The sequence below is a fragment of the Sparus aurata genome, unplaced genomic scaffold (assembly GCF_900880675.1).
Source record: "Sparus aurata unplaced genomic scaffold, fSpaAur1.1, whole genome shotgun sequence".
NCBI lineage: Eukaryota > Metazoa > Chordata > Actinopteri > Spariformes > Sparidae > Sparus > Sparus aurata.
Genome location: NW_022045111.1, coordinates 243,733 through 259,526, shown reverse-complemented (window position 1 = coordinate 259,526; position 15,794 = coordinate 243,733). Strand labels below are relative to the sequence as shown.

General features: G+C 40.6%; 1 protein-coding gene across 1 annotated transcript; it reads right to left on the bottom strand.

The window, feature by feature from the left end:
* Nucleotides 1–3,268: 3,268 nt before the first annotated feature.
* Nucleotides 3,269–5,411, bottom strand: LOC115577711 (uncharacterized; the record flags this gene model as incomplete). Its single annotated transcript, XM_030410612.1, has 6 exons — nucleotides 5,218–5,411; nucleotides 5,005–5,123; nucleotides 4,700–4,888; nucleotides 4,491–4,577; nucleotides 3,822–3,927; nucleotides 3,269–3,357 (listed from the first exon to the last, which is right to left on the bottom strand). Coding segments are annotated over exons 1-6 (675 nt in total), but the record flags the coding sequence as incomplete, so codon positions are not given.
* Nucleotides 5,412–15,794: the final 10,383 nt, after the last annotated feature.

Sequence of the window (15,794 nt, the reverse complement as noted above, 5' to 3'; positions counted from 1 at the left end):
GTCAAGTTAGTGGGTATGTATGTTAAGTTGACAGTCGTTTGCTACAGTCAGCTGGGTGGAAACAGTGGTTCGCAGCATGCTCTGCTAAGAAATGGCTCACTTGTCAATTATTTTTGTAATCGGCAACTAAAAAACAATTCAGATTCACCAATCTCATATTTACTGTATACTGAAGATGGGACGATTTTGATTGATGGCTGATCTATCAGGGCTTCCTTGGTGATACAGTTCCAAACCAAATTTTAGTCAAGGCACTACCCTGTAATACTGGGAAAAGCAATCTGAAATCTGTAAAATCATTTACTGTACTTTATTTGACCAAGCAAATGCAAACCACTGCTGGTTTGACCCCTGTATATTAAACATTTCAATTAGATTCATAATTTCATTTTGGTTTCCTTGTTTATCGTCTTTTTCTGTTAGGGGCTGAAAATAGGAAAACAATCACCAGTTTTTAATGTTTCGTGCATACAGAAAAACTAAATATTGTCTTGTTTCTCATTTGTCAGATTAAATGGAATAATTGAATGATCAGCGTTTTTTACATCAACATGTGAAGTTTTTCCTCACTGGAATCGAGGGTCTAAGGACAGAGGATGTCACTTACTGTACAGATTGTAAAGCCCACTGAGGCGATGTGATTGTGATTTGGGTTATATAAATACAACTGATTTAATGATACACGGATCTTTATGGGTGTGATTATTAGATGATCTCCATTTCACAGACATTAAAACAGTCTGAGTCAAACAATATTTCAGATATGCCAGATTTAAAACAAAGCTTCTAATAAACAGACAGTTTACTGCACTGACAACTTCATGAATGTAAATTAAAGCTGAATATTATTCAAACTCATTTTAATCCTGACACAATTAACTGTAGAAATATGAGCTCCTCAAGCCTCAAGAAGATATTTTTAACTTGTGCGGTTTCTTATTACATTAATAATTTATTTCAGAGACCTTTTTTCATTTCTCTTTATGTACTGTCTTATTGAGAGCAGACCTCACTGTTCACGGTGCATCCTTCAGAAAACAAACTATAGTACTTTGATTTTCAAAACTGCGTTTTTGTCTATCAGCTGCACATTAACATTCAATAAAATATGCTCTTGCATTACTTACTTAGTCCATGCACCAGGAGGATATTTCAAAAATGAACAAAAGGTCTTTCATTTGATATCACATTTTTATTTTCATTGAAGGTCATAAAACAAAATTATCAGCGCTTGTTAAGATCATAATGAAGCTATAATGAAGTTAAAGACTGTCAGTATGGTCTGTGATCATAACGTAGTCTCGTCTGTCGCAATATTTTTGTGTTAACATTGCGCCGTCTAAAGGCCGAGACATACGTGGGAACTGATGGAGCACACTAGCCAATCAGGGCAATGGGGTGCCGAAGCCCCGCCCACCAACGGAAACAAAATATTGACTGGTAAATTTGTTTTGTCAGTACGAACCAGAAAACAAACAACAAAAACAAAAAAACAAACAAACAAAAAACAAATCGTGCCAGAATGGTGATTTCTGTTTTTTGCCCCAAATTAGAAAAACTAAAAAACAACCTCTTTTTGCTTTCTGAATGTGTCATTTATACCAAAAAAAAAAAATGGTGAACACGTAGGTTGGTCCAGGACCAGGATGTGGACAGTGGAGAGATGCAACAATGATCCTGCACTTGAAGCAGCATTTTGTGCTTCATGTTGACCTTTAACCTCTGAGCTTCAGAGCAGACTCAGCTTTTATGCTCGGATTTGATCTGAGACATTTTAGAAATTTTTAAAATACAGTTAATTCTGTTCTCAGGCAGATAAACTTCATATAAAGTACCGTTTCTCCTTCAGACTCTTATCTCCTCACAGCTACCATCAGACCTTAATGTAGTGTTTATTTATGCTAAGATGGCTCTTGTCACAAGAGAAACTGCAGGCAGTAGCTCAGACTCTCTGGCTCCTGCACATCACGGAGCACAGACCACTGCCATCAGCAACACTCTCTGCCTCAGTGGACAGTAGACTCAGGTGTGGCACCCAACACACTGGTGAGGAGGAGGAGGAGGAGGGGACAAACAGGCCCACAGCACTGAGGCTGTAACAGCAGGAGAGAGGAGGAAAAGGGAAGATACGACACTGCAAGGACGTCACAAGGTCAATTATTCTATCAGCATAGTTATAAAATGAACACAGTCTGTGCTTTAAAGGAAAGCACTAATAAAGGATTAATAAAACTGTAAATACTGGACACCTTCAGGGTACTGTACTGGGAAAGGAAAGTTATTTTAGTCGTATTGATATTGAGCAGAACCATCAAATAATTATACTGTATTATGTATTTCACAGTTGCGATTTGTTACCAAAACTGTAAAGTGATCAGCCGACACATTTAGTTTGGTGAAAGTCTGAAATGTTCGGAGGTCAGAAGCGCAAAGAAAAGGATTGTACATGTTGGAATAAATAAATATACGATTGTCAGCAGGTTTAACTTGACTACTTAACGTCTCATGTTCAGCTTGAAAATGATCAAAAAGCAACTCAACATTTTTTATATATTTCAAACTACATAAAAGACTAGAACCAGGCGACCTGCTTTGTAAAGAACACAGTTTACAACCATTACTGTTGGATAACCATTTCACCATAATTATGTTCACAGCAGCTGCGCCAAGACAAGCAGAACACAGACTTTCATCTGCCTCACATGCCAATAATAGTTTATACTACCATCTCCCCACTACTGTGTGTATTTACGCACACGGGGATATTGTATAGTTGTATCATAAAAGGGTTTAGTATCATTTTGTTGGTATAAACTGGTATTTAAAAAGGCATTTCAACAGGGAAAAAGGACATAAATTTTAGCTTCTGTAAATTAGAGCTCACTTTGTTTCCCCTATCCTGCATTTAGGTCCTCCTCTAGTTTCCCCCTCAGTGTCACATATTCCACCTGCCAAAAAGTGATTGCAGCTCCTCCTCCTGTCACTGAAAGGCTTAAGGGTTTATATTTGACAAATTATAGCCCACTAACTCCTTTTTTAACCTGTTGAAATACCTTCACCTAGAGTGAAATGCAACCTATTTCAGCAGTTGACAGTTTGATATAACAAATTGGTTATTCCAGTGTAAATGGTTTTTTGATGTATTGCTAAAATTGCACAAAGTGTTACAACTGTCCCTGGTCTCCCTTACCGGGAAAATCAAATATTGCAACAAAAACAGCCTCAGAACAAAATAATATTAAAACATTTTAATAATACATTTTATTACTGGCATGCGAGGCAGAAAAATGTTTGCATCCTCTGGGTCTGGTCTCTTGGCACAGCTCCTGTGAAACCATCGAGGGCACAGCAGCCAATCTGAATGGACAAAAGACAAAACTAAAATATTATGGTGAGATAGTGATGCAATGTTGCCTTGTGGTGATCATCCTTTAAGCTGAACATGTAAAACATCAGCAGTTACTCAGTGAGTGTCGCCATCCTGCAGAGATGACAAAGGTCAGTCAAGTCATCTACAAAAACAAGGAGATAATAATTACCTCATAATGAGCAAGGTTTGTGTGAGTTAACACTATCATAGTTAATTTGAGCATTTGGACAGTTTTGAAAATATGTACAGCAAACACGTTTCCAGTCTAAAATGATATGTTGTTACGGCCTCCAAACAATTAAATTAATGAATCAGTGGCTCAAATTGGAGACCTCAACATAAAAGGACACCAGTGCCAGTTCAGGCACAGCACAGTGATTGAATGAATGTCTGAGTAAGTGAGTGATGTCATGGCCACACGCAACATATGTATAATATTTTTAAGAGACACCTGTATTCTCCAGAAGACAGACTGCAATCTCCCGTCGAATCGCATTAAAGCTGGAAGGTGATTCATGAAACTCCAGCGGAGAACCGTCCAAAATGCACTCAGCAAACTGAATAAAAGGTTGAAGAATGATTTATGATGGGGAGGAACAGTTATCACAGAAAATAAACTGTAGCATTCATCTTTATTGATTTAAACTATTTAAAGTAACCTGAGGCATGTAAAAGGGGAACGCCTGGACATTCTTAACATCTGTTTCTGGATAGATTTTTCAAATTTAGCAGGATGAGACGATGACATGAGTACTGAGTTGTAACAGCGGCATATATGGAAGGTTTCTATCATTAAAGTTATTTAGAGGCGGGTGGATCAAATATAGTTAAACCTGCTGACAATCCTATATTTATTTCTTACAACAAGTAAGATTCTTTTCTTTGAACTAAATGTGTCAGCTGATCAGTTTGGGTAACATAATCGCAACTGAAATACATAATACACCAATTATTTGATGGGTTCTGCTGAATATCAATACGACTAACATAACTTTGCTTTCCCAGTACAGTACCCTGAAGGTGTCCAGTATTTACAATTCAGTAGTTTTATTAATCCTTTATACTTTCCTCTAAAGCTCAGACTGTTTCCATCTGAAAATATGCTGATAGACTCATTTACCTCGTCACGTTCTTGCAGTGCTGCATCTTCTCCATGTTCCCCCAGTGGATCCATGAACAGGGTTCTCCTCTCTCCTGGTTTAATCACCTACATATTTTAGAGTTGAAATTAACATCATGCTGCACTAGCAGCTGTGTAGTTTTCCAGCAGCACTGTGCAGACTGCATGTGCTGCTTAGAAGATGACCATCAAGTTGAAGAAACCATTACCACGAGCATCCAGTGATGACCTTCATTGACCCCCACGATGTACTTGAAGACCTCCAGGTCGATCTGAGTTTTTGTTGGACTTTTGTGTTGCCATATAGTCTTCATCCTCCCCGAGTCCAGTGGAAACGCCTTCTCTGGACCATCCTTATTAAATTCTTTGACCAGGAGGGTCAGACATGCGTTTATTACCTGTCATAAAAACACCAGATTAAAATCAATTGGTAAGGTCAAAAAGGTAAGATTTAACTGAGAAGTCGGTAGGAAAACCATTTAAAAAAAAAAAAAATAGGAAATTGACACCTTACCTCATCTGTTACTGGTCTCTTTGGTGCAGTGGAGAAAATGTCCTTATAAAATATTTTTAAGGGCCCAATCCTCGATTCAAGTACACGCATACGTTTCCCCTCCCATGCATCTTTCACATCTATAAAAGGAGTTTTTAAAATGTGATTTTTTTTTTTACCAGTACTGTTCAATGTTTCATTATAATTAATTCTTTTTACAAATATCAAACATACTCTTGATGATCTGAGAGTTCACTGTAGGTGAGTCCCAACAGCCTGTGGATGGTCCAGAGGAGGAGGTGGAGGTGGCATTTGACATTTCAGGCCAGTAAAAGCTTTGAGAGATTATCTCCCTTGTAGTTTTCTGGCCACTGTGTCCACTGCTGACATGAACCTCCTCAGATGCTTCTTTGGCCTCATTTTCTCCACAGAGGACTTTAGCTTGGAAACACCGAGCAGTTCCTGTTCAGAGCAGTGTAGAAAATATCCTGAGAATATTTTATGCTCTCCAATCTGAGCTAAAGATGTTATTCTTCCCCCCCCCCATGCATCTTTCACACCTATAAAAAAGGAGTTAAAATGTGATTTTTATCAACGGCAATATCTTTGAGAGACCAGCAGTGTGTATGGAAAGTGTAGCTGCATACTGACCCACAAATTGATGTCCTCCGGCATTCCGGGCCAGTAAAACCTGAGAGATTGTCTCCGCGGCCGCAGTGTCCACTTCTCATGTGAGCCTCCTCAAAAGGCATCTTTTCCCCCACAGAGGACCTTCACTCCCATAGAGCTCGTGGTCCCAGTTTACCTTATGTAGTACAACCAGTCACCTGTAATGAGTGAAAGGAAGAAGTGAGTTGTGAGCCATTGTAACACAATCATGATGTGTGACGTCACGCGGTCTGGTCCACTGCAGCATAATATTTGGGATTCTATCTTTGTGAATAAGGAATGTTCTTTGCTCTTATTTCACCGTTGTTGTACATCGATGTGTGCTGGCTTTAATTAAAGTTCAGTTTAAGTCTCGAGTCAAATAAAACAGTGTATTTAATACAAGCATACATCTATTAAACTCACCTGCACATCAATGTTTTGAGATTGTTAAAGTTTGTCTTTTGGGAAGCCGTCATATGATGGGGATTGAATGCCATCTGTTTTATAGTGGAGGATCTAATTAAACAGAGTAGCTTCAATAGTCGTTTAAAATTTGTTTGCGGATGTAGGCCGCTGTGCAGCATGATGTTGGTGAGGCTGGAAAAAATAAAATTGTGTGTCAGTATCAGTGATTCTTGAGACCTGGGACAACACATGTCTGACATAATTTACAGTTTTTAGCTTAAAATGTGCAGAATTTAAAAAGTCCAACTAAACCAGGACAAGGCACCACAAAGTGTGTTTTGATGTTTAACATTTATCAGTACTTTTCAAAATGTTGCAAATATTTTATTTTTTCACAAATGATCAAACTTACTGTTGATGATGGGAGAGTCCACTGCAGTGTTTACAGAGGCATCGGAGCTCGAGGAGCCCAATGACCTGTGGATGTCCCAGAGGAGGAGGTGGAGGTGGAAGATGGACAATTTGGGGGTTTAACATATTCAATTTGTTTGTCTTGCTGCTGGAGATTCAAAGTGTCTTTCAGTCAAATCCTCACATTGTTCTTTAATCATGCTGTGATACAGACCTTCAGTACAAAGACCCCACATGAAGTCTCATCCTGATGAAGTGGGTGAGGTTTTGTTTCACACGCCCATCTTCAGGATTTAGTCCTTTGTGTCTGATGAACGACCTAAAAAACTTAAAGATGCTCCAATTAATACTATAAACATAAATTACATGCAAGAAGTTGAAGCACTTGACAAAAACATGACAATGGAGAAGGAGGGAATAACATTAACATGAAAAACAGTAAATACTGAATACATTCAGGGTTCAGTACTGGGAAACATTTAAAGTTATTTTATAATGTAGTTTACAATTTTAATATGAAAACTAAACTGTTGGATACAGTTGTTACGGAGCCTCTAGCTCACATAGAGGATGCTGCATGTTTAAAAAGGACGTTCAGTAAACAAATTAACAAACTAAATTTAATTTAGACATTAAAGGGTAAAAACTACTTACCAAAAGAGAGGTTGGAGATCCAGCTGAAATACACAAAAAGGGGAAATCACTGGGCCGTCGCACCCAGCTGTCCCCTCTAACCTCATCAGAGAGAGAAATTAATCTCACCTTAATGAACTAAAGAAACCAAAAACTGGATAACTGGTGATCTCCAAAACTAAACTACAAACAAATTAACAAAACACTGAAAACATGTGGGGAGGAAAAGGTAACAAGGAGACACAAGGTAAAACATCTCCTCCTTTCAGTGTGAGCTGGGCTCCAGAGAGAGAGCGAGGCTTCCACTCAATCCTCCTTAAATACGTCGTCAGGTGATTCAACACACCTGGACAGGTGTGTCTTCCTGAAAGATGACACAGGCAAAAGGAAGAGAGGGCGCCAGAGAGCAACAAAGAGGCAAAGAGAGAGAGAATACAACCAGTTGGAGAGAAAACAGTTTTTCATAACCCCAAAAATAAAATCAAAACAAAATGACCGACTGCTGGAGACAATGTGGACAGCTAATGACAGACCATACTCACATTTTTTGGACCTTTCTGGATTTAAGCACAGGCTATAACAAGGAGGATTCTGGGATTTGACATTGACTTGTCTTTCTTTTTATATGGGGAATATATCAAAGGATCTGCATAACAGGGACAGATATTTATTAAAGATCCCCATGGCAGCAAGTAAAAAAGCAATAACTAGATGCTGGCTCCTTAGAGAACCTCCCACCCTGAATCAATGGAAAAATATAATACATGACATATACAGTATGGAGCGTAGAACTGTCACTTTGAGATTACAGAAGGAGAAGGGGAACGATTACTGGGCTAAATGGGTTACATATAGGGATGTCCCGATCAGGTTTTTTTTACCCCGATCCCGATCCGAGTCCTTTAATATTTAGTATCTGCCGATACCGAGTCCCGATCCGATACTTGGCCTTAACTAATATTTTCCTAGATAATACAGCTGCATTAAGAAAAAAAGTACCTGCATCTACGCTGTTCCTTAATAGGTTTTTATTATTTTGTTGAAACAAAGTATATACTTTAATATAGCTCTTAATTATTCTGCATATGCTATTACAACATTGGCCTCCACCTTCCTTTTATTAGCAGGTGAGTGTGTGATGCTGCACTGTGACAGCAGACCCTCGTTACAGCCAGCTGAAGTGTGTGTGAGACACAGCTCACGCTTGGTACCTCCATATAATCCTTTGCTTATTTCATGTACTTTACGTTGTCACATAAAATGATGTGGACACGTTGCTTGTCTATTAACGCGTTCAGCATCTCCTGGATTGCCTGCTTTACATGCTGTATGAGACCCACGAAACTAGTGCGCATATACCGGCATGTTGTAACTCGAAAGTGGAATAAATGTAATGCAGAGATGGTAGGGCATACCGGGGATTCAAACACTCCAGGTGACGAAGAAAACCCTGATCCCCTATTACGGAGATGAGCTGGTTTTCCAGAGCGATTAATTTGATGACCCTCTCTGTATTATTTGTGGACATGTCGCTGAGGATATTTCTCATAACTGAAAGTATCCGCGACTGTTTGCTGCTTTGGTCTCCTTGCCTGTACTCTCGAGTGAACACGTTGTGTTCTATGAGTTTTTGTTTAGTATATGCTGTATCAAATGAGTAGTAAAATGCAGCTCCGCGAAACGGCCGTATAGCAGATGTTACATGTCGCCGTTGGACTGCTTTCGCTTTCTAATTGACGTTATTTCCACACTGCAGACACTTTATTCACAGGTTTGCCAGAGTAACACCACGCGCGCGTCTGCGTTCCGCCACAAATTGTGCTCTGACGTTAAAAAATAAAAAAATAAAAAAATCGGGTTTGGGTCCACGTTCAAAATTGCCGATCCCGATCAGCGGAAAAATGCCCAGATCGGCTCCGATCCCGATCCTACAAATCGGATCGGGACATCCCTAGTTACATATTCAGCTGATGCAGAGTGTGACGGATGAAATTGTTGTAAACAGCTGTGAACCAAAGTGTATCATCCTGTGGCAAATATGCCTGGGACAATAATCAATAAATCAATTAATCGCACATTAAATGAAAATGAACTCAATAATTTTTCTGGCCTCGATATCTCGCCATGTGCATGCGTGTATTTGTTTTCCTCGTCTCTCGCCTCCAAACACGCTGGATGACAAGAGGGTTCCCTCTGTGTCGGTCTCAGCACCTGGGCGCGTTTGTGGCCTAGCGGAATGAAATGAAGGGAGTGAACCATCTTGTCAGTCATTCAGGATCTTTGTATCTGTGCGAGGAGGCGGAGCTGCAAGCACACACACAGACCGCAGCAAGTGAGCCTCGTGAGGAAAGTGGAAAAGCTTATTGCAAAGCGGACCGCCATTAACCACCAATAAGTTTTAACAGACCAGGTGTTTATTTGAGACAGGCGTTTAATTCCTTCCTCTCACAAATCCGGGATGAAAATGTCACAAACTTATCCAGCTTCTCTGTGAATTCTCCTTCTTCAGGTGAAGTTGTTGCAGTGGAGGAAACGATTCAGCCGACCAGCACTCGCTGCAAACTCCTCATGTCTGCTGTCTCTCACGGTGGTGGACATTTGTTTCTCCATCGCCCTGATCATTTTGCGGGACACTCTCTCGTGGCGTGTCCGTTTGCTGATAACTCATCCCCGCATGTTTATCTCAGGCTCCTCATAGCCTTCTTCCTCCCTCCAGCAGGCAGCCTGGTCCTGCTGCTGTCCTCCTCGGACAGACGCTGAAGCTCTGTTTGATTTTTTCGCCTCTCTCTCTTTTGGTCGACAGAGAAACATCCAGCGGCTGCTTCTCCCGAGTTTCCCTCTGCATATTTTAAGACAGAAAGTTTGCTGCACCGGAGTCATGGCGATCATCAGTGTGATGACTGACAGAAAGAAAGCACGATACGTGAAAAAGGCGAAGAATAAAATCGTGCAGTGTCAGCGGTCAGTGTCGTGTCAGGGGACCACATGATGCGTTTTATCATGTATTTATGTGTTTACAGCTGCTAATGTATGTAACACTGTTCCTGTGATGACACATGACTCTGTCTGTCTGAATATGTCTATAATAACCACATCCTGACATGTAACTGTGATTTTTGATAATCTAAGTACTAATAATAGCAATCATGACAAAAAGTTAACAGAGACTGCAGATCAAGATAAGAAGCTGCAGCTGGCAGTGAGCTGCTTTCTTTTCTGTCAGCAGTGAAGTGACATAGTCCATGACAGAACATTATAGAATATGATAATGTATAAAATAACATTTAATGGTAAAAAAAAAAGTACAGTTGCAGTAGACTTCTATTATAAATATGCAGCATATATATAGTTTATATATGCTACAGTCCATATAATTTCCTGCTTTTTTATCTTTGTCCAATCACATCCCTGCAATGTAAAATAAAGGTTTAATTGTTGCATTTGAAAGAGTGTGCTTGCATTATTATGATATATTAAAATTACACAAGTGGTTATTTTGGTCTCGATAATGTTGACAATAATATCGTTTATCGCCAATTATTTGTGGGACAATATATCTTCCAGCAAAATGTGTTATCGTCCCAGGCCTAGTGGCGAGTATTCAAGTGTATCATTCAATGTGACTGAATGTAGGTACATGACCTCATGTTTGTGTTATCAAAAGGAAAAAAAATAAAGTGTAAAAAATAACGTATTGGAAAGAACTTGTGTGTATTAAGTAGACCTGTGTTGAATAAATAGATTCTCCAATTCTGAATCGATTCTCAATTTAATTCCTAAAGATCGATTTGTAAGTCCGGAGATTGCTTTTTTTTTTTTTAAATGCATTTTTCCCAGTGACCTTTAACCCCACCCCACTTCACGTCTAGTGTGAAGTGCAGCTCTCAAAACAACGAACATGGCGTCGGATAGCGGTACATTTAGCCCATGCGTTAGCCAAGCCCTGGTTTTGAAAACGCCCAAAACACTCAAAGCTTCTATCTGGCACCATTTCGGTCAGCAGAGAGGGTGGACATTACAAGTGATACCTGGACATCCGTGGCTACGGAGTCTTATATGAGTGTGACAACCTACTACATAGACGAGGAGTGGAACCTCATCTCGTACGTACTACAGACCACAGAAGTTGAGAGTGACCATCGCTCCGCCAGTCTAGCTGAAATGTTGACGGCGGCGATAGAGGAGTGGGGACTGAAGAGAAAAGATCCAGCCATTGTGACCGACAATGCGGCAAACATGGTCCGTGCGGTTGCGATGATGGGGCTAACCCACGTCAGCTGTTTTGCACACATCATCAACCTCGGCTCGCAAGCCGGTCTCAAAGTCCCCAATATTGCACGCCTGCTTGGCAGAGTGAGACACATCGCAAAGTTCTTTCATCGCAGTACGACAGCCAACCGCATCCTCAAAGAAAAGCAGAAGCTCATGCAGCTGAAAGCACACAAGCTCCCAATTGATGTCGTGACCTGGTGGAACAGTGCGCTGGAAATGCTGGAACGCTCTCTGGAGCAGCAACCTGCAATCTCTGCCGCTCTGCTCTCACCCGAACTCCGCAGAAATGAAAAGGATCTGTGCAGCCTGAAAGAGGAAGACATAACTGAAGCAGAAGATTTGGTCAGAGCTCTGAAGCCAATGAAGACAGCCACTTAAGCCACGTCAGAAGAAAAGTCCCCAACTCTCTCAGTGATCGCACCCCTGCATGCCTTGCTGCTAAAGGAGATGACCAGCCTCCCAGAAGACTCCAAAGTTGGTAAGGACATCAAGGGTGAGATCAAGAAAAACCTGAGCACAACGAAGGCCTAGGCTGTGTGTGTGTTTGAGAGAGAGGGAGAGTTGAGAGTATAAAACTGTATATTAAAGGAAACATAATTAGAAAAGAAAATACTATTATCCTCCTGTGATGGTATAATTAGATTTACATGTGTGAAATTTAAATTTCAGGTATGTGAACCAGAAGGACATGCTGCATGTCGCCTCAGCTGTCGATCCACGCTTTAAAGCCCTGCCATTCTTGAGTGAGGAGGAGCGACAAAGCACATTTGCCAGACTTCAGACTAAAGCAGTGAGTGGGATGGAGGAAGAAGCATCTAATGTAAGTAATAATAAGAAGCCCTGTGGAAAAATCCAAGCAAATCCTACCTTGTTTTGTCTCACTCACTCACTCACCTCTGTATACAATACAAATTCTCTCTCTCTTCTCTCTCACACAGCAAGATGATGCTGATGATGAAGTTGATGGAGTGGAGGAGGAGGTGGAACCTCAACCCCCTGCACCTAACCCCAAGCAGTCCAGTGCCTTGGAGTCTCTCCTTGGGGAAGCTTACAGACCAAGAGAGGAAGGAGGAGCACAGAAAACTCGAGCAGAAGAGGCAGAAGACGAGATCAAAAGGTACAGGGCAAGGAGACCTGCAGAGCTGCATGAGCATCCTCTGGTCTGGTGGAGGGAGAATGAAAAGCAGTATCCTCTTTTGGCTCTCATGGCAAAGCGATATCTCTGTTTCCCCGGGACCAGTGTCGCATCTGAGAGGGTGTTTTCGACTGCAGGTGAATTCATCTCTGCTAAAAGAAGCTGCCTTACCCCAGGGCATGTTAATGAACTACTTTTCTTGTACAAGAATCTTAAGATTCCCAAGTGATGGCAGTTGACAGGAGAACAGTTTACAGTCTATCTTAAGTCAAGTTTAATTTCCAGTTTATTTGTTTGCACTTTGATAGGCAATGCCTTTCTATTGTCTTTTTATTTTCTATTTGCAGTTTAAGTTTAAAATGTCCAGTTTACATGTTTGCACTTTAAAGAATTGAATGTCTTATACTTTATTACAAAACTGTGAGACACTTATGTTTACTAAGGTACTGTACCTTTTGATTGATTCTTATTTACATACAGTATTGAATGTTGGGTTACTTTGAAACCAATAACGAGCACTGTTTACAGAATGTCTGTTTTTTTAAGTTTTTTCCGAATATAGGACGAACCCGATTTTAAGACGACCCCTCTTTTCAAGACTAATCTTCAGAAAAAGACTCTGATAACCAAAATTTCTCAATAACAAACTCACATACCTTCCTGTCAATCTCTTGCAAGCGGCCGCTTAGAGGACCACAATAAGCTTTTCTCTTACTGTTAGTGTTTTCAGATGGTCTTTTTGGACGCTCCATCTTCGGATGTTACACTCCGTAACTCCATGTTTCTTGGCTGGCTGACAGTTGTTTTGCGCCTCCGCTGCACTGATCACCATAATCGTAGCATCATAGCTCCGCCTCAGATGTCTGTTAACTTGCCACACTTGATCCACTTTGCTCTGTACAATCGTCTCTCCTTTTTTCATCTCCTGTCACTTCTTCTCCGCTGTGATTGACAGATAACCGCAGCCACAGTGTCAGTGACGTCTCTACAATAAGCTGGCGCCCTCTGCCGTTGCAATCGCATAGCGACACAGACAACTATCAGCATCTGTCAACAGTTAGACCCCGATTATAAGACGACCCCATTTTTTTACGTAATTTTCATAGAAAAAAACCTCGTCCTATATTCGGGTCAATACGGTAATTCAAATGTGCGTTTGTATTCAACAGCAACACTTTCTCGGTGAATTACTAATGTCATATTTTTAATAAAGCACCAGGTTAGTGTCCCAATAGCAGTCCATTGCTGCAGGTATAGATGCCGTCCTCTGTTTGCTGCCCTGGATCTGTTCGGTAATTCTGCTCCACAGCATGTTTGTGAAAGCAATTGTATCAACATTCTGGGAGGGGGGTTGGTCCTTACAGCCATCATTAACTACCAATACTTCACTTATTTACTGTTGAATGTCAATATAATACTAGTATTAATATGTTGCATAACTATTCAGTCATGTATTTCAGGTAACAGCTCCAAAAAACGGATTTAATAACACTAACAAGAATCAATATCAGATGAAATCGGATCAGATCGATATGAATTATCGATTTTGAATCTTGAGAATCGAAATCGAATCGATTCTTGAAATTTGAATCGATACCCAGCCCTGATATTAGGGAATAGCCAAGGTTTAGGCTTCATGGAACCAACTTTGTTATTCAAAAAAGAGAGAAAAAAACTACTTAAAAAAATGGTAATATAAAGGTCAAATAAAACCCAATCATCCTTCACTTTCAGTGATGATATCTCATCACAGAACCATTTTCAGACCTCACCTGAAGCCCTGACGGTCCAGCTGCTGCTTCCTCCACCTGCTCTTCATCTGAACTGGATTTCTGACATTCCTGAATATATTTCAAAAGAATGCATCAATGAAAATAATGTAATCTTTATATCCACTACCTGTATCTAACTTATAAGAAAGAACATTTGGGTAACATTTGAATAATAACTTCTTGACACCTTTAATTATGAAAATCCAACATTTATTTCCACAATAAGCAGCATGATGATGAGATTCATAGGTTACAACTGCAAAGCATCCTAAAAGTGATTCATAGTTACTAGCCACTTACTCACTAGTTTAACTCCTGTAATTGCTAACATTGGTTGAAAGACTAGAGGGGACACAGTTAGCTTTATTACAACCCTCGAAACTTAAACTGCACACCAGTTATGTTTTACACAGTAGAAGACTGGTGATATTACGCTAGGCTAGCATGTTTACTTTTGTGTGGGAGCGCATCCACTTGTCTTCAAATCCACCGGCAAACATTACAGAACCCTCCGTCAGTTAGCTTTAATACTAGCCCACGTTCACTACACTAACACCTTAATAACACTGTTCCACAGTAGAATGAGTGTTAATGTTAGGCTAGCAGGCTAGCATTGTGCGGGCAGTTAGCTAGCTAACAACAGCCTAGCAGCTAGGCTACTACTTACTCTCTGCTGGTGAAATAGCTTCGGATGTCTCTTTTCTTTTCGGTGACATTTTCTACCTACAAAGCAGGAACACGGGCAAAAATGTTGAGACAAAACGAGAGACTGATGTGAGGATGAACTCTGATGATTTCCTGGAGTATTTCCGTCAGCACAGTCTGCAGCAGCAGCAGCCTGATATCTCACCGTCAGTCCAGCTGTCTGTCAGCAACTCTGCCACACAGACAGCGCGTGTTCTTCACGGGAGGTGACGAGAGGCGCGCTGATACCTTCACGTGCTGAGGACGTGATCACCCTCCAGCCAATCAAATGGCAGCATATCTGAACCTGTTGCCGGGCAGGTTACACTTAAGACTGTAGCTGTGTCCAAATTCAGGGGCAGCATCCTTCGCCGCCAGCAAAGGCCTGGCCCTTCAGAGAGACCTGCAGGCAGCGTCAGCCTGTTGTGAAATTGGACAGTCTACCCTTCGCAGCATTTCCTGGTTGCGTCACCAGATGTTCCCGCCCCGACCTGCACCTCACTATTTCTGGTGAGGTAAGGTCCGCGAAAGTGACAAGGAGAGTAAAGTTTGACTGTCAGTCCCTGAAAAGTAGCACTTGATGCCATTTGCTGTTATAAATTGTACTTAAGCTGAATACTGAATGGAATAGACAACGTGTAACAATAGAACAATATTTTATTTCATGAATTATATAAAATGAACAATTGTGAACAAATAATTTAAAGATAACTCATAAATTAACTAAATAACCGAAATAATGTCAGGATTGTTGTCTGGAGCAGAGAAGAGCCTCTCCATCCTCTCTGCAGCCTCATGTCTTCTTCCTCCTCGAAGCAAGAGAAAAAGTCAACATCAGATCACATTAA